Genomic DNA, 23,544 nt, shown 5'->3' on the forward strand with positions numbered 1-23,544 from the left:
GTTGGTAGTCACGCACCTAGACCAGTCAGCTACAAGACAGCTCCCATGAACAGGCAGGCCAAACAGCCCTACACAGCCCTGTCGCAGCACACGAATACCGTTATTAAATTCTTTAGATACGCGATTCCATATTATATTCCCTTTTAATCAAATTCTAAAAGTATGCTTGTTGACTCCGGTATCACGTTAGTTAAAGACTTCGAAGCTTACAATGTTTATGGAGAAATGGAATACTGGTGTGTATTTTTGTGTACCAAGACCAGCTATATACTGTATGTTTATGTTCCAAAATTAATATCGTTTATGGCCGTCACACGCGTTACAGTATGCTCCTATTCTTTTTATGCTCAGCTACTAAGATTTCCCTTCAGTGGTAAAATTCAATATCTACAATGGGCACAGTAAAGACGTTTACAGTAAGTCTTTCTACGACAGACCAACGGACCACGAGTGCCCCTGTCGGTCAACCAATCACGCACCGCGGTACCCCGTGTCATCTTACCTGTGGTACGTGTCTGTACCGCTCACTTTGAATGGCTGCATCTGTATGTTCATGCACAAACAGTAGCATGTTACATTTTTAATTTGGGGGTCTCCTCTTGCCAGAAAGCGCTAAATTGCATTTTGAGTGCGGTTTTGGACTTTTTTAAAATTACAACCCATACATAAGCTGATACTGTTTAGACTTTTAATTATTGTGCACAATGCACAATGCAAGATAAATCGCTACCTTAGTCTTCTGCGTAATAATGTTCAGAAATAAGAAATAAGATTACTCATAAATGTGCCTTATGATAAGGTTCTTTAATGACAAAGTATTGTTTATCTCATGGCAACATAGTCAAGTCTAACCAAAAAGAGAAAACATCGACTTTATTTAAAAACCAGCGAAAGTATTAATGGTTTTTAATTACCATACTTTTATGGTACATGACTTTGCTTAAATGTATTTAAAAATAAAAACGATTACAAACGCCAGCGGAGAGAGAGAGACACACACACAGTTTTTAATTGTCAAAAAGTAATTATTTTTTACTTTGTCAGCACCCAGACAAACGCAAACGTGTTTTTAATAAAATGTTTTTATTCATTCTTAATCAGACTCACATTCCCGAATGTCCCCCGCCCCGGTCAAAAAAGGGAAATTTTAGTAGCTAAGCATAAAACGCAGAGGAGCATAACGAAGGTCATAAAGGTCATTAACGATATTAATTTAGGAACTTAAACATATTATGTAAACTGTATGTTGCTGTAATTGGTATTTTAAAGAAAAAATACACACCAATACTCAATTTCTCCCTAAACAGCGGGAGGTGGGAACAAGCTGCCCAGCCGTGTGGAATGCTACAGAACCCCAAACAGGCAATACACACTAGCCGAATATTTGACCAAGATATCCAGACACAGCTGTATGAGCTCCACCAGTAAAACTCAAAGTATTACGCTGGTCCACACTATTTGTAATGACCTTATTTCTTCATCGACAAAAAGTAACACCCACCACAGCATTCCGTTGATCTAACTAACAAGGATGGGACATTAGCTAGCCAATATGATAAAGGAATAACTTTTTTGTTTATTTCTTTAGCACATTTATTTGAACATTTCCATCGATTGTACAAGCACCGAAAAACTGTTCAATCCCTAGTTCGTCAGGCATTTTCTTTTACTATAACAGATATAAAAACTCCCTTGCCTTTAACAGAGCGTTTCGTAATTTCTAACAACGAAAATTATTTAAACTGCGACACTTTTATCATTCAACGAGAGCTCAAAATATCACAAGGATCCTCAAGAGATCAACAAAGACAATAGAAAAAGATAAGTGTACTGTATAAGATACTGTCCATGGGAATCCAAGCTTTTTTATCCATGCTAAGAAGTCTTTAAAATTTCTTCATTACACAGTGAAGTCAAAATTCCAGGATGTACAGTGGGAAAACGTTCCGAGGTGAAATTCTTCCAGCACGGGGGTACCTTTAAAGCGGAGACGGCGGCACCGAATATTTTTGGTGCGCCCTCTCTTTAAAGCCCTGGCCAAGTATGAAGACAGTACGTACAGTTATAATTCAAACTGAATTAAAAACTACACATCCCAGTTACCATGGTGGTGCTTGTGATCATTGCATTTAACCAACGAAACAGGGTGAAAAATCAGTCACATGACTTTGGGGCTGAGTTTCGAAGGCTTAGATCAGCAAGACAGCAAAGACATTTTTCCAAGAAAGTTTAGCCTTTGTCACTAATGAAACCACTAAATAAAGACAGAAATATAGAAACGGACAATTAATTGACTTTTATATTTCTAAATATCACAACATGTTTGAATCCAAGTCATTTTTAATAACAATGGGTAAACTGGGTAAACTATCACAAAGCTTTAGAGAACATAACATTTTTATTATCAACAAATTGTAAATACGACGTTTACATTGGCATTATTAATTTTTCACTTGAGTATATGGAGGATTGTGAGAGCAGACCCCCCCTTTTAGGCTACATTTTTATTAAGAAATGGAGGCTGTAAGCGTTACAATATAAACATTTACTGTCAAACTTTAAATCAACAGTTGACTTAAAGACGATCTGTCAAAGTACAATGAAACACAATATTGTTGTTGTTGTTATTGTTTTTATCCTGTAAAGCGTTTTGAGAAGCCACCTTTAAAGGCGCTATATAAAGGCACTGATTCTTATGGAATGTGTTTTCTTTCTTCTTTTTTTTCAGCATGGAATAAACTTATTACAGTACTTGATTCTTATGGATGCCCGGTTCCGCCGGGGATTCAAAATAAAACATGGAATCACGTGTCTAAGAAAATAGCAGTATAACTATATCCATGCACAAACAGTAGCATGTTACATTATTAATTTGGCTGTCTCCTCTTGCCAGAAAGTGCTAAATTGCATTTTGAGTGCAGTTTTTGACTTTTTTAAAATTACAACCCATACATAAGCTGATACTGTTGTAGCGGCGAGGCTTATTAATAAGAAAGAATTAAGTGTTGTGAGCTTTCCCAAATGAGGCCCCATTTCTCTGTTCATCTCTGTGGTGCAGCCACAGAGAAACTATTCATGCAGGCTGATTTAAGGTTTCCTTTGATAAAGTTTCCTAGGACAGCTCCCAAAGGGGGATGCACTTAGCTAAGCCTGGCTATCATGATCAATGGTCATCCATTGGCGCCTATCTGTCTAGGGAGTGCCAGATGGACATCTGGACTGCATTCCTAAGTGTCAGGAGTAAGTGACTCATATCTCACCTTGATCAACCAATCAGGGACTGGTAGGGCCGAGTAACCCACGTGGGACTCTGATGCCCATGGAACTTTTCTTTTCTTTTTTTTCTGCGTTTCTTTGTGCCCGCAGGAGATCTGAATCCCCAGAGATTGGATGAGTATTCAACTTCAATGCATTACAGCTCGAGAATTCAATTGTTATCCCAACCAGTTGATATCAATTTAATTCCTAAGAGTTATGTACTTGTTTTGAGTATCTAATGTAGAAGTTATAACCAAGTTCATTTACGAAACGGTCTTAATGAATGATATACTGAACGTATGTCCTCTTGATATGTGTAACACTTCGTAACTGATTGAATATATATCTTTTGTATTCTGATAACCCTCTCAATAAGATCTGTTAGGTTTATGTGCATATTCTATGTATTAATAAATGTATCCTCGTGTATTAGTACCTGTGTGTGTGCGTTGTTTGAGTTATGTCGCATGGTTGGATTCTAAAGCCATCAAAAGAATTAACTTTGTGATTTACTGCTACAATTAATAATTGTCTCAGTAAATGCCCAAACCCTACAGAACTGGTGCCTTCAGAGAGCCACTACATTTACATTTTGGCTATGGCAACGTTACACTGTTTAGACTTTTAATTATTTTAAAATGTATTACAGCAGCATAATGTGCTTTTTCACGAAACCTAGAGTAATGAAATGTCTTGCGTTGTACAGCTTTTCAGCTAAATATATTTATCGCTTACACCTGACACTTGAGGTGCCCGACAAAAACCAGTTGAACAGCTCTGTTGGAGGTTTGCAGATCAGATCAGATTCCCTTCCCCCCACAGAAAGACAAACTTATTAGTCGCTATTCACTGCGACTCCAATTTCAGGCGTAAGCGATAGATCCCAGTTTAGCCGATCTTGTTACAGCATGTTACAGTTTACTCTTATTAACCATATTAATTTTAAGTGCTTAATGCCATTTTTTGACCAAGCACTAATATTCTTATGTCCATATCTTCGCAAGGGAATCAGTGCGAATTATAATACTAATTAAATGACCTCGGGCACTTTCCACCCCCTCTGACAGCAGGAACATAACCCATTCTCAGCTCAGCAGCTCATTACAATATAGGATGTTCGAATCTTTTGCTGCCTTTTGCTGCCTCACAAAGCTTTAGAGAACTTAACATTTCTATTATCAACAAATTGTAAATACGACATTTACATTGGCATTACTAATTTTTCACTTGAGTGTATGGAGGATTGTCAGCTGTCACTGAGAGAAGTTAATTAAATGTATTTTTTGATTCACAATCAGACAAATGCAACATAAATTGTTATCTTTGTCTTCTAAGTATATTAATAAACTTTCAGGATAGCTTTCTCCCCATTTAGATTTATTTTTCTTGGGATTTTGGGATCAAACGTGGAAAGATTAGATTAGTAATCATTTTTATTTTTTAAATACATTTTAGAAAAGTGTAATCTATACTAAAAAGCTGTATTTATTTAATACCACTCGATACTTATATTAATGGAGTTTAGTTGATACTGTTTAAACTTTTAATTATTTTAAATTGTATTACAGCATTGTACACATGCTTAAAAGAGGAGAAAACGCAAGCCTTCTTCAGGTGTGAGGGTCTTCTGCTCAGAATGAAACGCTAAAATGTAATGTAGGCTCTGAATGGGTTCAATTATGATTTGGGCTTGATTAAGGTCACTGCCTTTCATCCAAAATCCTGCTTGAATCCTTCTAAACTAAAAATTAGACATGAGAAGGGGCTCTGGTGAAATTTCTCTTTTTTTAATTTCTCTTTTTTTCTTGGAAAAATATCTTACCCGCTGCAATCCGGGCACAGAAGGATTAAAAGAAGCCAGACAGGCAGGGGGACGAGTGAGTTCTAAATAAAGAGGTACCTCAACACCTCAACACTCCATACTCAAGAACGATAATTCACAAACAGCCAGAACATGTAACTCCACATTCCCAAATAGAACTAATTTCCATAGCCCCGCCCCTTATGCAAAACCAACATCCCTCCCCTGTTCTCTCTCTCCGCTGGCGTTTGTAATCGTTTTTATTTTTAAATAAATTTTAGCAAAGTCATGTATTTTAAAAATCTTAAGATTTCTATATTTATGTCTTTATTTAGTGGTTTCATTAGTGACAAAGGCTAAACTTTCTTGGAAAAATGTATTTTATGTAAACCATGTTTGCTATTAATTCATTTAGGGCTAGAATATGTTCATTGTCCTCCAATGAAAGAAGGGTTCCTTTCGCCGTAGTCGGGTTGACATTAGAAGCTTGCCACGCCCGTACTGTTACACCAACGCATTAGCATGTTATAGTGATTTCATTGAGGAGCCTAGCTTTCTTAACTAGTAAGTACTGTACTTACTGGGTTTTGGAGGGGGGGAGGTGTCTTTCGCTGGAAATCTCGCCCCCTTCTACTTTGAAAATACCTGTGAAACCGGGTTTAATTAGTCACAGCCAGCACTCCCGCAGAGAGGGGGGTTGTACTTGCAGTGCATCGGTATAGATGGGAAAGCCAGAGCCAACCGCTACGCCGCCCACGTGTTATGCTCTTCGTTAATGTTTAAGCCGGAACACATCGTTATATCTCATTTTGTATTTCTTTAAAAAAAAAATCGTTTGCCCAGCCTAACAGTATTGTTGTTATTGTTTTTATCCTGTAAAGCGCTTTGAGGAGCCACCTTTAAAGGCGCCATATACAATAAAGTTCATCATTATTACTGTTGTTAATTTGCTGGACAGAGAGGTGAACATTATTAAGCAGAAGACAAAGATATCGATTTACGTTGCATTGTGCATTGTGCTGCTGTAATACAGTTTTAAATAATTAAAAGTCTAAACAGTATCAGCTTTATTTATGGGTTTTAACTAAAGGCGATCTAAATGCGATTTAAATCAATATACAGTGCCTTGAGAAAGTATTCGGCCCCCTTGAACTTTTCAACCTTTTGCCACATTTCAGGCTTCAAACATAAAGATATAATTTTTTTATTTTATGTGAAGAATCACCAACAAGTGGGACACAATTGTGAAGTGGAACGAAATCTATTGGATTTTTGAAACTTTTTTAACTAATAAAAAAATGAAAAGTGGGGCATGCAAAATTATTCGGCCCCCTTGCGTTAATACTTTGTAGAGCCACCTTTTGCTGCGATTACAGCTGCAAGTCGCTTGGGGTATGTCTCTATCAGTTTTGCACATCGAGAGACTGAAAATCTTGCCCATTCTTCCTTGCAAAACAGCTCGAGCTCAGTGAGGTTGGATGGAGAGCGTTTGTGAACAGCAGTTTTCAGCTCTTTCCACAGATTCTCGATTGGATTCAGGTCTGGACTTTGACTTGGCCATTCAAACACCTGGATACGTTTATTTGTGAACCATTCCTTTGTAGATTTTGCTGTATGTTTGGGATCATTGTCTTGTTGGAAGATAAATCTCCGTCCCAGTTTCAGGTCTTTTGAAGACTCCAACAGGTTTTCATCCAGAATGGTCCTGTATTTGGCTGCATCCATCTTCCCCTCAATTTTAACCATCTTCCCTGTCCCTGCTGAAGAAAAGCAGGCCCAAACCATGATGCTGCCACCACCATGTTTGACAGTGGGGATGGTGTGCTGAGGGTGATGAGCTGTGTTGCTTTTACGCCAAACATATCGTTTTGCATTGTGGCCAAAAAGTTCGATTTTGGTTTCATCTGACCAGAGCACCTTCTTCCACATGTTTGGGGTGTCTCCCAGGTGGCTTGTGGCAAACTTTAGACGAGACTTTTTATGGATATCTTTGAGAAATGGCTTTCTTCTTGCCACTCTTCCATAAAGGCCAGATTTGTGCAGTGTAAGACTGATTGTTGTCCTATGGACAGACTCTCCCACCTCAGCTGTAGTTCTCTGCAGTTCATCCAGAGTGATCATGGGCCTCTTGGCTGCATCTCTGATCAGTCTTCTCCTTGTCTGAGCTGAAAGTTTAGAGGGACGGCCAGGTCTTGGTAGATTTGCAGTGGTCTGATACTCCTTCCATTTCAAGATGATCGCTTGCACAGTGCTCCTTGGGATGTTTGAAGCTTGGGAAATCTTTTTGTATCCAAATCCGGCTTTAAACTTCTCCACAACAGTATTACGGACCTGCCTGGTGTGTTCCTTGGTCTTCATGATGCTCTCTGCGCTTTCAACAGAACCTTGAGACTATCACAGAGCAGGTGCATTTATACAGAGACTTGATTACACACAGGTGGATTCTATTTATCACCATCAGTCATTTAGGACAACATTGGATCATTCAGAGATCCTCGCTGAACTTCTGGAGTGAGTTTGCTGCACTGAAAGTAAAGGGGCCGAATAATTTTGCACGCCCCACTTTTCATTTTTTTATTAGTTAAAAAAGTTTCAAAAATCCAATAGATTTCGTTCCACTTCACAATTGTGTCCCACTTGTTGGTGATTCTTCACATAAAATAAAAAATTTATATCTTTATGTTTGAAGCCTGAAATGTGGCAAAAGGTTGAAAAGTTCAAGGGGGCCGAATACTTTCGCAAGGCACTGTAAATGTTTATATTGTAACGCATAGGTGACTATTCATTGTTATTAAAATGACTTAAATTCGATCATGTTGTGATATTAAGAAATATAAATTTGTTTGGTGCGAGTGAAGTTTTATTTAATCTCTGAGCCAGGGAAACGTTGTGAATTCTTGTGTTGCGGTACATGAATATAATTATATCGTTATTAATTTCTTTAGATACGCGATTCCATATTATATTCCCTTTTAATCAAATTCTAAAAGTATGCTTGTTGACTCCGGTATCACGTTAGTTAAAGACTTCGATGCTTAAAATGTTTAGGGAGAAATGGAATACTGGTGTGTATTTTTTCTTTAAAGTACCGAGACCAGCCATATACTGTATGTTTATGTTCCGAAATTAATATCATTTATGGCCTTCACACGCGTTACAGTATGCTCCTATTCTTTTTATGCTCAGATACTAAGATTTCCCTTCAGTGGTAAAATTCCATATAAATATTCAATACTGAAACGGGCACAGTAAAGACATTTAAATCTTTCTATGACTGACCAATGCACCACGAGTTCCCCTGTCCGTCAACCAATCACGCACCGCGGTATTTTGCATTGTGACGTGCGAGGTCACGGGGGATTCATCGGGTTGTACCGCTTGTGGGAATACGGGAGTGCTTGCCTGCGTGAGGGAGATTTGTGACAGTACCCCCCCCCCCCCCCCTTCAGGGGATAGAGGAGGAGCACGGGAGTGAAGAAAGTCCGAGATAAGGGTCTTATCCAGGATGTCCCGTGCCGGGACCCAGGTTCTTTCCTCAGGACCATAGCCGAGGCAGTCGACCAAAAACTGTCTCGAACCCCTATGCCAACGACATTTGAGGAGCTTATTGACCGTATAGGTGGTGGATCCGGTGATGGAACGAGGTGGAGGCAGAAGAGGTTGTGGTCTGGAGAGACCTGTGGTAAGGTTTGAGAAGGGAGACATGAAAGGTGGGGTGAATGTGAAGAGTGGGGGGGGAGCCAAGTGGTAAGTGACAGGAGTGATCTGAGAAATGACCCGGAAGGGACCAATAAATCGTGGGCCCAACTTGCGGAAGGGTTGATGGAGAGAGATGTTGCGAGTGGAGAGCCAGATAAATTGCCTTCTGCGAAGTCGAGGAAAAGGGCGTCTGTGCCGATCCACGAAAGATTGATAGCAGTGCGAGGCTTTTAGGAGGGCGCGGCAGGCAGTCTTCCAGAGTTTCCTTAAGGCAGAGATATATATTTGAACAGAGGGGAGGTCCGAGTCCGAAGGGGTTTGATAACCCAGGGAGCAAAGAAAGGGAGACATGCCAGTAGCCGAAGAGTATAGAGTGTTGTGAGCGTACTCATTCCACGGGAGTAGGGAGGTCCAGTCATCCTGAGTGGCTGAGACGTAAGCCCGCAGGTAAGTAAGGAGGTCGTGGTTAAGTCTTTCGGTCTGACTGTTGGATTCTGGATGATAGCCAGAGAAACGTTGGAGCCCAAAGCAGAACAGAAGGCCTTCCAGAAGCGGGAGATAATCTGTGGACCTCGATCAGAGACTATGTCCTCCAGGATCCCATGGAGACGAAAAACGTGCTGTATAAAGAGAGTGGCCATTTTTGAGCGGAGGGCAAGGAGGAGCAGGGAACGAAATGAGCAGCCTTGGAAAACCTGTCGATGATGACCATAATCACCGTGTTGCCAAGACTCCTGGGAAGGTCCGTGAGGAAATCCACAGCAATATGGGACCAAGGCTGCGTGAGTACTGGAAGAGGTTGGAGTAAGCCAGCCTTCCGGTGATGGGGTGTTTTGATCCGAGCGCAGGTGGGACAGGCTTTCACGTAATCCAAAACATCAACCCATAAGGAGGGCCACCAGAAGTCCTCAGAAAGAAGTTCCAAAGTCCGGCGGGCGCCAGGATGACCCGCAAAACAAGAGTCATGAGCCCACTGGAGAACGTCAGAACGGACCCGATCAGTCACAAACAGCTTATCCGAAGGGCATGAGGGAGGTACAGGCTGGTCCTTGAGGGCATTTCGGACAATGTGCTCGATGTTAGGACGGATCGCCGCAATTATCTGATGAGGGGGTATGATGGGTTCGGGAGGGAGTTCGAGCTCCGGTGGATCAAACAGACGGGAGAGAGCATCTGCCGTGATATTCTTAGAGCCGGGGGGTGTGTGATGAAAAAGGAAAAACGAGCAAAAAATAGGGACCATCTGGCCTGGCAAGCATTGAAGCGCCGAGCAGACTGGAGATAGGAGAGGTTCTTATGGTCCATGAGAATGGTGAACGGATGTTGGGCTCCCTCCAGCCAGTGCCTCCATTCTTCCAGGGCGAGCTTGATGGCCAAGAGCTCTCTGTCTCCCACAGCATAGTTTAACTCGGCAGGGGAGAGACGCCTGGAAAAGAAGGCACAGGGATGGAGACGTGAGTTGTCCCCAGAGCGCTGTGACAGGACTGCTCCAACACCATGCGCCGATGCATCGACCTCCAGAACGAAGGGCAGCGAGGGATCAGGGTGACGAAGGAGGGGAGCTGAAGTGAAGAGGTGTTTCAGGCGTAGAAAGGCACGATCATCCTCATCGGTCCACTTGCCCAGAGTTGGACCCTTACGAGTGAGGGCAGAGATGGGAGCGGCAACAGAGCTGAAATCACGAATGAAACGATGGTAGAAGTTAGAGAATCCAAGAAAGCGCTGAACCTGCTTCAAGTTCCGGGGGGTTGGCCAGTCCCTAATGACCGCCGTCTTGGAGGGATCCATCTCAATGCCCAGGGGAGATATGACATAACCTAGAAATTGGACAGTGGAAACATGAAAAGAACATTTTTCCAGTTTGGCATAGAGGCTCTTCTTAAGAAGACGGGTGAGGACCTCCCTGACGTGAATAACATGCTCCTGAAGGCTACTGGAAAAAATTAATATATCATCCAGATAGACGAGCGCATACTGGTGAATGATGTCCCTGAAAATGTTGTTCCTAAAATTCTGAAAGACGGCCTGAGCGTTGGCAAGAACGAAAGGCATGATAAAAGCCGTCTTCCATTCGTCCCCCTCTCGAATGCGGATAAGGTTGTAAGAACCCAGCAGGTCGAGTTTGGAAAAAATCTTTGCGCCACGAAGAGACTCCAGAGCAGCAGGAATGAGGGGCAGAGGATAACGATTCTTAACAGTAATATCGTTCAGACTGCGGTAATCAACACACGGCAGCAAAGAACCGTCCTTCTTGGTAATAAAAAACTGGCGCAAGCAGGAGATGAGGACGGGCGGATGAAACCAGACTGCAGGGCGTCCTAAATGTAGGTATCCAGTGCCTTGGTTTCCTGCATGGAGAGGGGGTAAACACGCCCTCTAGGTGGTAAGGCTCCGGGAACCAGATCAATAGCACAATCGTAAGGGCGATGAGGAGGAAGCGAAAGAGCTCTTCGTTTGCTAAAAGCAACGTGAAGATTGGCATACTCAGGGGGAATAAGTGGGGAGGTGACCTGAGAGATCTGAAGAACATGAGGTCTGGTGGAAAGCTGACAGCAGTGGGTTAGGCAGTGATCACTCTAGGCAGTGAGTTCCTTGTCGGTCCAGGAAATACGGGGATTGTGTAACTGTAGCCAAGGGAAACCGAGAATAAGTGGGAGAGAAGGAGAACGGAGGAGGAGAAGCTGAATACGTTCCAGGTGGGTGGCACCAATGCGCAGGGAGAGAGGAATGGTCTGCCACTGCACCAATCCTGGAGAGAGGGAGGAGCCATTGATGGACTGGATGCAGATGCGCGGGGAGACGGGCAGTAATGGAATCTTCAATGAGGCAGCGAGTCCAGAATCTAAGAAGTTTCCCGCTGCACCAGAATCAACAAAGGCAAACAGGGATTCGTGAGAGTCACCCCAGGAGAGCGCGGCAGGGAGGGAGAGTCCAGAGGCAGAAGGGTTGAGGGAGAGGATACTGACCTTTGGAGGCGGCCGGACGGAATGAAAGGGTCGCACCGGACAGGAGACTCAGAGGTGGTCGGATTAAGTAGAGGACTGATTGACAAGTGTACGTTTGGTACGGGGAGTGCTCGTGGGAATGCGGGAACGCTTCCCTGCGTGAGGGAGATTCGTGACACATATGCAGAAAACACAAGAATCAAATAAGAGGGGACTAAAAACGTTCAAAGTTTAAAAGTATAATTCACAAAAACCATTCAACACACTATATAACGCTCTTCCTGACGGACAGCAGAACAAAATTTGAATAAACCTTGACTAAATATGGTACATTGCTGTTTTCAGAGTGCTCAGGTGGAAAGATTAATTTAAAATGAAAAAAATGACAGTGTTCCGGAAGCGTAACATTGAAGATATAATGCTGACCAAGTTGTGGCACGGTTAAGGTGGAACCCCTTTGCTGAGGGGGGCGCATTACCTAGGTATCCGCAGCTGAGCTGAGTCACAGTAATAGTGAGATACAGCTATGAGAAACCTTTAAGAGAAGCCAGAGTATGTCCCTCAGGGGAGACCACCAGGATGTTAGTCCTGCCGTAGCTGAAGACCAGAAGAGGCTCAAGATAAGGACTCCCATGTCCTGAGACTTGGTAGTGAGAGGGCTGGGCCAAAGTAGACTTAGTTGCAGGTGTGAGACACTGCTGGTATCCTCAATAGCAAAGAGCAGATCTACTTTATATGAGAAAGAAAGCAGAGAGACAAGTCTAGGAGGAGACTGTGGAGATTATGTATAATTGAGAGGAGTGAAGGAGATCAGGAAAAGGGTGGTTGAAGAACAACAATTCCCTTGTTGTTTCCACAAAAGAGGATTTTGGAATAGATTTTTATTTAAAATATTTTTGTTTACTTAAAAGGATGGAAGTATCAGAGAAGCTGTGTGGTTTGGGTTTGTTGAGTCTCAGCATAAGTGTGAGGTATTGCAGACTGTGTGTCTTGAGTGTGTCTTGTGCCTGAGTATGAGAGTAAGATGCTGAAGGTGTGTATTGAGAGTATGAGACCCGTCCTGGTGGCGTCGGAAGGACAACAAAGGCTGGAAGTGGACCCTGAAGTCCGGGGCTTGACTGGTAGCCGTCTTGGAGTGAGAGCCATTTGGTAGCAGGAGGCTCTTGAGTTACAGTAAGTAGAAACCCTAGGCTCTGTTAGATTGCATTGGAACAATAGGCTCCATGAATCATGTGGGAGCAGGAGGATCCAGATTAGAGTAAAGGAGCAGGAGGCCCCTTGTGTGGTGGCTAGGAACAGGGAGGCAGGCTCCATATGAGAGTAGTGTCATCAAGGTGTAGGGAAGGCCCTGAATAGTAGCAGCCTTGGTTGTTGCCATGTTACCCCACCAGTAAGGTAAAGAAGGTGGTAGAGTGGGTCCAGCCACATAGGAATGACTGAGGCGAGGGCCTTCTACTGCTATTCCCTGAAATGGATGAGCCAGAGGGCGGGTTTTAAAAGTGAAGATGTCAAGCCCAATAATCCACGAGTGAAGGGCTTGGTGATGCAAGCAACCTACATAACGATCTTGGAGGAAACTGGAGACTCTGGGCCCAAAATTCCACAAGCAGAGGGCTCAGAGATCCTGAGCCCACATGCCCTGGTTGCACTGATGAGATGGCCATGTACAGCACCACTCTTGGAGGAGAGTGCATATTAAGTGGAGAGAAGAGTGCAAAAAATAGTCTTTGATAGGCATATTCGAAGAGATGGACATGCCTGTTCGAGTCCAGGGTGGAGGCCACGACCTCTGTGGTGCCACAAATATAGAAGCAAATCAAATCAAAGTTTACCTATCAACTGAGGACTCGTTAACACTTAATTAATCTTTAAGTCCGAAAAATACACTCCCCCCTTACATGCCAAGTACTGTACATTAGATCATCTTCTGGGTTTTTTAATAAAATATATTGTATTTTTGCAATATGAGCCGGAACCTATCCCAGAAAAAAAGGGTGCTAGGCAAGATACACTATGGATGGGACAAGGGTCCAACACAGCGCAAAAAGACTGAAAGTGTTCTATTATTTCTATTACCTGCCAATGTAGGACATTCCTTTAGGCCCAGTAATGTATCTGGTACTGTAGATGTTCTCTGGATCAGTTCCAGAGTAGGAATATCTGTTTTGTAATTTTGTGACCACAATTGTGTCCTAAATGATGTATTTAGTATTAGTAGTTTCACCTACAAAATTTATCATTCATACAGTATTTTAAAGAAGGTTGTGATAGATCGATGATTTAAAAAAAAGATCATTTAAATCTTATCCAGTTAATAAAAAAGACAAGTACTTCAGGTTTTTTTTAACTATGCAGCTCTATTCTGACAATGCTTATAAATAAACTTATTATTGCTGAAACATACTAATAATCAAACAATTCAAAATATTTACAATGATCCACACACATTTTCATTAATTGTAGAGTTACCATTGCTTTCTCTCGGTATTCACCTTTAACTTCGCTCTTCATAAACATTTAATTTTAATTCCCTCTGTTTTGTTATCTGTTTTTCTGTTTTTTGTCAGACAGATCCCTAGGCTATAGTCTGGAATTTACACAACTGGGTTGACAGAACTGAGTCATCTCAGCCTAGAGCAAAGGATGCACTGAGGTTTTACTGAGGCTTTAACAATCTTAAGGAAGATTGACAAAATAAGCCACAATCACAGCAGTCAGGCTCTGAAGACAAATCTGAAAATGGTGTGGAAACAAGTTCTTTAAAACAATATACAGAGATGTTAGGAGAGACACTGGTAACACCCATGGATATGTAATTAACTTACTTCTATTTTTTCCTTTTGTTTATATTCATTTTTTTTGTATTGATAAATCTTTTACTGAAAATGATTTTATTGAATAAAGAGAAGATAAAAAATTCAAAGTGGATACTGGTCATTTGTATTGGTGATTTGCTCACACCCCAAATCCTGCATAGTGAAGGTAAAGGGGTGTAGACAGAACTTCACAGAAAAAAAACTACTAAATATTCTATCATTTTTCATTATTGCTTGTACAATAACTTTGTTGCCTTACCTCCCGGTATTTCAGTGAGTTCATTTAGAGGGGGTACCGTTTCCAGTGTGTTTGCATATTTCTTTGCTGCCTGTCTTTGTGCATGTCGTGCCTCAATCTCCTTTTTTGTTCTTGGGATTCGACACTTGAAGATGCAGCATAAAGTTATTACTACAAAGTAAAAAAAAGAAACTTCAGAAATGCAATTTTGTCACGCAATCCCACACACTCCTTGAAAACAATTTAGAGCAAAGCAATAAAGATGCATGTGAAGAAGCACTCAAAATGCAGAACTATCCATATGTTTTTTAAAAAGGACAGAAAGAGTACAATATAAGAGCACAACAAAGGAACTATCTGGACTCACAGCCTTGTTTTGTTCATATTTATAGATACAGATACTATTCAGTTTATTTAACTCACCCAGAACATCAGAAATTTATATTAATTCGACCAAAATGTGAAAATAGTAAGAAAACATGCAAACAATGCAAGGTGAACAGACATATCCTTTTCAAAAGGTAAAATGTTTCTCCATGATACAAATTTCTAGAAATATTCTTTGTTTTGGTTGTTTTGGTTGTTATTTGCCTAAGAGACAAAAGTTTTAAGAAATCACTGACACACAATTTAAAAAATAATAAAATACTATACTCATAGCCTGTGGAATAATAAAATATCGCCCACACATGTCTACAGATATCAATAATTTTTGTCATTTATAAAATATCTAGACTAGCAAATAAAAAACTGAAAGAACATACAGTACAGACAACATCTGATTGATCAGAAGACTAATAGAGGTCACATCTAATACATTTTCACTTTGCATTGTTGTAAACAGTATACTCTATATTTAAAATGCTGATTTTTAGAAAGAAAATTGCATGTGTATTTGGTGGCTCCAGTACAAAACAAGCATTCATGATGTTTTGCAGTATGGGTAAGTTACATGACTGTGCTATGATGACTCACATCTGAAAAGTATTAATAGGCCAAAAGTTTTGCTGTAGAAAGCACTTTATCCCAAATGATCATTGCACAAACATTATTGAACTCTTATCTAGCGAAAAAGGAATCTCACTAAATCACCCACATCCCAGTCATGGTGTAATGTTGAAAAAAAAATACTCTTATTCTAGAAGGCTTTGTTCTCAAACTCAAAAATAGAAAAATATTAATGTCACTGTGACTGTTCAAATAAACGTGTTACACAAGAGAAGTCTTTTAATTTGAGTAAAGTCATAAAACACAAATAATAGAATACAGTATGCTTCTCAGTTTTGTTAAAAAATAATGAAGTACGGAAGACTTCTGAACTAATTATGTTTTCTTATTACAGTACACAGTATGTTAGCCAGGCACAATAAACAATGTTAGCCTTTAATTTAAGCTTTCAAATTTTAGAATATTATGCTTTTTGCTTTTTATGCAAACTAAATTTAACTAACAATAAACATTATATATGTATTTACATAAACACATCTATCCATAATTAGTTAGCCACTAATTCCTGGTAAAGTTCACAATCTTACCCAGAAATATAAGGTAAAAGAAAGGATTACAATTTGAATGGGACACCAGTCCATCAAATTTCCTAGGTTTTTGCTTGAAATCCAGCATTAAGCAAACTTCAGTTAACATTATTTTGCTTTTGAAGCTACAGGTCTTCTGTAACATGGTAATTTATTGTCTCGGCAATTAGTAGTAAACTAAATGCATCATGCTAATTAACTGATAAAAATTAAAAAGTAACTGATCCTACAGACAAGATTAAAAATGCTATACACAGTACTTGCATTACAAACACCCACTCAGTCCACCTCATAACTTCGTACACTTCTCCCTCTAGTGTCTCATAGAAGAAATCGCATGGATGTTTTATACACCAAAGAACGTTAGAATTGCTGCATGTCATGTAAAGCAGGTGTCCATAATTTATTGATAGTTGCTTTCTTTTTTCCACAAACTAACAGCATGGGTTCACTGTAAAATATTTACACAGAAATACCTGTACTTACATCAAGACAGAAATAAGGCTTTGTCACCTTGGAACCCTTCTATTATTTAAAATGTTTGTAACTCTAGAATTCATTATTCTGTCCTGAAGACAAATATGCCATGAACCCCTCCAGGATACATCTAGTTGAATGTGATTTTAGATTAAAACATTGTTAAAACATTAGCTTTTTATATGCATTTCAGATTAACTGTGAACCATATGTGAACTCTTTGCCTGTGATCTTGCTTGTAGAAAAGTCAGAGGTCACACAATTTCTTTAAAGAGCTACACAAATACATGAACAGCTTTTGTCTGTGTACAATGCTAGTGGTTCTTATGATTTCAGAGTAAAAGCACCTTTCTACAGTATATGGTCCCTCAGTCAAGTACTGAATTTCAAGCAAAGATTCCACCATGTAAACCAAGAATCTTTCAAATCATGTTAGGAATTGACATGAATGAAGGCATGGATTGGGAGCAGGGCATACAAACATTTCAAAGATCTTTTATAACTCTTTTTACATGGTGAAACGGATCATTAAGAATTGTAATGCACCCAGATAATGCAACAATCAGGTAATCCCTTCACATTGAGCAGCTGGGCAAGGAGAAAAGTAGCTAACGATGCCACTGGGAGGGTCCTGTGGCTCAGAGGGGAGGGAATATCTATGGGTCAGTCCTCAAAAGAAGCTTGTATGCAGCTAAAAAAATAATCTGAAATCCTACATTTGTTTTGCAACAAAGCACCTACAGTATGTGATACAGCAGACATGGCAAAAGTATTTACGGGCAGACAAGACAATACCGGAGCTTTTAAGTCTAAAGACAAAGTATTAAATTTAATGCAAGCCCAACTTAATTAAGTTCACACCTGCACATATTTACGTGATCAACATTTTTCATTTTTTTCATTTTGCTGACATTTACGATTATTTTATTACCTTAAGAAGTCTTTAGTGTGACATTTCAGGTTTTTTTAAAATAACTAGTTTTTAATTGAGCGTAAAATGTTTTATGCATCATTTTGTAGTTTTACAAATTGTGATGCCATAGGACAGGTTTGAATACGTTTGCAAATCTCTGTTCATCATGATGGACATAATGAATGGCTTACTTACAGTTCTAAAACAAAAAAGTGGCAGATACAAAAAACATGTAAGACATGTTCTAATAATAGAGAACAGAAAAATGAAAGTCAATCCAGTTCATTCCAATATCACAATAATGATAATGTAAACACAGAGATCAAAATGCTGATGTTTCACAACACGACATAAACAAAGAAATGTTGTTTCCCGCATATACAGTACTACAATATACACAGTATAGAAAATTAATGTTATTGAAAACTAGGTTTAATTGACTTAATTAAAATTTCTGAATTCAGATAAGTGCATATTAGTGTGGTCCTCTGTTTTTTAATGGTGTAAATGAATATATTTAAATTAATGTTTAATAGTAGTCATATTTGGCAAGATTCTCTAGGTGTACTATCCATTTGCCTGTCACTAACAGTTTTCATTCAGGACTGTCTCTGTTGGAAGCCATTTCTCCCTTGGCTTACAGCACCTAATACACTCTGATGATTGTTATCTTGAAGCAAACCGTAAAACATATCTGCCCTTGCCATTCTGACAACTGCTCCAGTCACTATCATACTGTACCTAAGCATATTGCATTCAGTGCAAGATCTTTGCTTAAGTGAAAATAATTACAACACTGATGATTGATGTGCATTTTATTTTGCCTTTTGTTCATTTTTCCATTTGTAGCAAGAAAACAGCAGCCTCTTGAAAGATAGCACCTTAAAAAAAATACAATAAAAAATACCATGAAAAATAATGTTTCCACCATTAACTTGTCCAATATCCTAGGGGCATGGCAGCAAAGCAGTTTTAACCAGATTTATACATTATTCATTTTCTCATCTAAGTCAGTCTTGGCAAACAAATGATACATCTCAATGTTTTCTGCTCAGAATTTTCTTCAAATTGACATTTAACTAGTAATTTCAGTGGATTGTCAGGACACATTATGCCAACTTAGTTCTAGACAAGACAGAAGCTGTGTAAAGAACCAGTGCTTGAACGGAAGGTGTACATAACAATATAGCTATTCTAACAATAAGCCTGCACAGGAACAACACCATTTACAGACCTACTATATTGCTTTTCTGAGAACATTTCTGTTACAATATCAAAACAGAAAAAACAGTTTGAACTCTTTCTACCACAAGAAGCTATAGCACATGTAGGGATCTCCCCTAGGTTAAAATATGAAATTTTAGCTAAGACTGCATATTTAGTAATATATTTTATCTTTTTACTTAGTACTTTTTGAAAACCATGTTATAATGAGGCATGAAGAATACATTATGAAAGTACACAGAGCATATTTAGAAAATTGTATATATGTATATTGTATATATATGCTATAGTATTTATGTGAATATGTTGTGCAAAGATGACCCACAAAGTCAACACATTATCACAGGTAAACCTATATCCCAAACATACACCAATGTCACAATGAAATAGGAAACAGTCCAACAGCACAGGGAATTAATGTTACAATATATAGAACCTGTGGAGTAATATCACCATGACAATATCATACTACCACAGGAGACTTGTTACACTAACAGTATGAAACATTTCTGTCCAGTGGTATTTAAAAATGCTGTATTTTGATTTTCTATCACATAAACAGATCATTTCTCAAAAAATCTTGTTCCTTGAAATGTCGTTTTTATTAACCATCATTTTAACTGATCTAATGCCTTTTCTTTTGTTATGCAGTGTTCTTTCTGCATTCAGATTGAATGCTGTGGAAACTGATACTCAGAATCTAGTAAGACCCACACATAGTGGTAAGTCATGGTATCTGTGTTGAAAACGTAACTATTCTCCCTCAGAACCCTCTTCTATCAGATCACTTTCCTGTCGGCTATGAATTACATCTGAGCCAATCTGTTGTTCGTTCTCCAGGTTATTGTTTAGGTCCTGTCTTTACTTCTGCTACTGCTACAGACTTTACAAACAACTTCCCGGCCTCACTTACATGTATTAAACGGCCTGCTGATGCAGTTACACTTGATCAGATTACTGAAAGCTTAGAAACTACTCTGCTTGACAAAGTCGCACCACTTAAGAAGAAAAGAGTTAGAGTACACTAATTATACTTGTTCACTCAAACAAGTCTCTCATAAACTGGAACGCAAGTGACGCTCTACTAATTTGGAGGTATTTCGAATAGCCTGGAAAGATAGCCTTTTAAATAACAAGCAAGCTCTAACTACTGCTAGGTCATCATATTTTTTCCAGCCTGATAGAGAACAATAGAAATAATCCCAGATTCCTAGTTAATACAGTTTCTAAACTAACTAGAAATCAAACAACTGACCTGCAGGTCCCAATTGGGCTTAGCCATAACAACTTTATGATCCTTTTCAATGAGAAGATTATAAAAATTAGGGACAAAATTCAAACATCTAGCTCAGCCTATAACAATCTACCGCTTACCTCAATCTCTGAGGTAACAACATGAGTTAGCTGCAGAGTTTACCTGAATGATTAGAATCTTTTGAATCCCAATTGAATATTCAGAATTGAGTGCATTATAGTGACATCTTCTAGATCAACTACTTGCTTGCTTGATCCTATCCCCACGAAATGTATTAAAGAACTTCTACCCACTATTGGTAAACCATTTATAATCATTAAAAAAAAAACATTTTTTTAAATGATTTCCAATTTCAGGGTACCGAATGCTACATTTTTACCATGGACATCACATCTCTGTACACCGTCATTCCCCGTAATGATGGCCTTACAGCCCTCAAGCACACGCTGGACAAACGCACAGTGCTTGATAGACCCACCCACACCCTGGTACGCCTTGCAGAATTGGTCCTCACACTGAACGCATTCTCTTTCAATAATCTTTTTTACCAACAGGTCAGTGGAGTTGCCATGGGCACCAGAATGGGACCCAGCTATGCCAACATTTTTGTTGGCTGGGTAGAAGAACGCTTCTTCGCTTCCTACACTGGCTATGTCCCTGACCTCTACAAACGATATACTGATGACTGCGTCGTTGCCGCCACATGCTCCAATGATCAGCTTGAGTTCTTCCTGCACCATTTCACCAACTTCCACCCGTCCCTCAAATATACGGTTAACATATCTTCCACTACTCTTCTGTTTCTAGACATCAACTTCTCTATCAACTACCCCCGACTGTCCACTTCAGTTTATTACAAACCCACGGATTCACACAGTTACCTCCTGTACAGCTCATTTCACCCCAACCACACTAAAAACTCTCTTCCTTTTTCACAGTTCATTAGGTTACGACGATTATGCAGCGATGACATCGACTTCGAGAACCAAGCCCTCGAAATGTACTCATTTTTCATCAACAGAGGATACCCCAGCAGTGTGATTGACAGGGCCCTTGCCCGAGCCAAAAACACCCCCCGGACCATCAACCCGATCAGGAACTCCCGCTGTAACAACCGCATTCTTTTGGTGCTTCCTTACCACCCTAACACACTTCCTATCCCCAGGACCATTAACCACAACTTTTCCATCCTACAGGATGTTCCCTCCATTGGGGCCCTCTTTTCTGATCGCCCTATCATCTCATATTGCCGACCACCTAATCTGCGTAACCTCCTTGTTCACAGCTCCCTTGACCGCCCCCAACAACCATCCACACCAGGCACATTCCCTTGCAACAGAGCTCGCTGTATCACCTGCAAGTACACAGCCACCACCACACTCATTCAAGGCCCCTCAGGACAATTCTGGATCACCCAGACAGCATCTTGTACCTCCAGCAACCTTATTTACTGTATCTCTTGCAGTAAATGCCCAGCCATCTACATTGGAGAAACAGGAAGGAGACTCGGAGACCGCTTCAGAGAACACGTCAGGGCTGTGAAGATTAAAGATCTCTCCAAGCCCATTGTTTCTCATTTCACCTCTGACGGCCACGACCACTCTAATCTCTCCGTCTATGTTCTCAAAGACGGTTTTCAAAACTCATACATCAGAAAGACCACCGAAACTAAAATTATTCTGCAGCAAGGATCACACATTCTCCCTTCCCTTAACGACAGACTTCCGTTCTTTTAAATTTTCTCCATTCATTGGAAGTTTCATTTCACACCTCTCTGCACCCATTCTGACTTCACACCTCTTGATTGGCCTCTCTTTCTGTCCCCTGCTCCCGACTCTCACTCCTCCTCCCTCCCAACCTTTGTTCTCCCGCTACTTTACCTTTGCCTACTGCCCTGTCTCTCTCACACCTGAAGAAGGCTCCACGGCCGAAACGTTGTGTTCTCTTTCTTCTTTTTTTCAGCATGGAATAAACCTATTACTTTAACCATTTTTAAATATTATAAAGTCATCTCTAAACCTTGGATATGTACCAAAATTCTCTAAAAATGGCTGTCATTAAACCTCTTATCAAGAAACCAAATCTTGACCATAGTGACCTGTCAAATTATAGACCTATTTCTAATCTTCCTTTTATATCTAAAGTCCTTAAGAAAGCTGTAACAAAACAGTAATGTTAATTTTTGCAAAGAAATAAAGTCTTTGAAGTTTTTCAATCAGGCTTTAGAACACACCACAATACAGAGACTGCTTTAGTCAAAGTACTGAATGACCTACATCTCTCCACTGACCGTGGCTGCATTTCTATGCTTGTGTTATTAGATCAAAGCGCAGCATTTGATACCATAGATCATAACATTCTATTAAACAGACTTGAAACCATTGTTGGCATAAGTGGATAGGCACTCTCCTGGTTCAGATCCTACCTAAATAATCGCTATCAATTTGTACATGTAAATAATTAATACTCTGAGCTTACCAGAGTAAAATATGTCCCTCCAGGTTCAGTGCTTGGTCCTTTGCTGTTTTCCTTGTATACAGATGCAGCCATTCAAAATGCGCGGGCGATACCGCATTATTTTGCGGTGCGCTTTACACGGTCTACCGCGAGTTATCGTAAATTCTCCTATAATACCGCAATTAAAATAATAGTATCCAGAATTTCCGCAAGGTGGAGCTAATAAAGCTCAACCTCTCATGTTTGAGCTGTCGCCATCAAAGTCTTTAACGAAGATATTACTAATAGTATTAATAATGAATGACCTTGGACAAGCTGTAAACTCAAAGTATTGCCCTGGTCCACATTCTTTTTTTCATTGACTGTCTTTGTAAAAGTAACACCACAGCATTTCGCAATCACGCATTTGTTTCCAATCATGCAAAGTACAGTAATTTTTGAGAATCGATTCACCATGCCTTTCACATGCTCATAAAAGAGATTGATTTAGGAACATAAACATATTACCGTATGCAAACTGTACTGTATACAGTATGTATATGTATATTTAATGTCTTAACTGCGCCCGTTTAAGTATTGAATATTGATATGGAATTTTACCACTGAAGGGAAATCTTAGTACCTGAGCATAAAAAGAATAGGAGCATACTGTAACTCGTGTGAAGGCCATAAACTATATTAATTTTGGAACATAAACATACAGTATATGGCTGGTCTCGGTACTTTAAAGAAAACATACACACCAGTATTCCATTTCTCCCTGAACATTTTAAGCATTGAAGTCAACAAGCATACTTTTAGAATTTGATTAAAAGGGAATATAACATGGAATCGCGTATCTAAAGAAATTAATAAGGATATAATTATATTCATGTACTGTCTGGCGGAATAAACTGAAGAGGTTAGTTAATGCGACATGGAATTAC

At 39.8% G+C, this 23,544-nt stretch overlaps 1 protein-coding gene across 3 annotated transcripts in view; it reads right to left on the reverse strand.

Moving 5' to 3' along the window:
- The window catches only part of tmie (transmembrane inner ear), a 90,511-nt gene that overhangs the window by 29,883 nt on the left and 37,084 nt on the right, over nucleotides 1–23,544 (reverse strand). For all 3 annotated transcript variants that reach the window (XM_088643045.1, XM_088643044.1, XM_088643046.1), the window contains one exon: nucleotides 14,779–14,928. In XM_088643045.1, coding sequence (XP_088499171.1) covers nucleotides 14,779–14,928 — 150 coding nt within the window. The remainder of the gene's footprint in view (nucleotides 1–14,778; nucleotides 14,929–23,544) is intronic.

Source organism: Lepisosteus platostomus, chromosome 8, assembly GCF_059453375.1.
Source record: "Lepisosteus platostomus isolate fLepPlt1 chromosome 8, fLepPlt1.hap1, whole genome shotgun sequence".
NCBI lineage: Eukaryota > Metazoa > Chordata > Actinopteri > Semionotiformes > Lepisosteidae > Lepisosteus > Lepisosteus platostomus.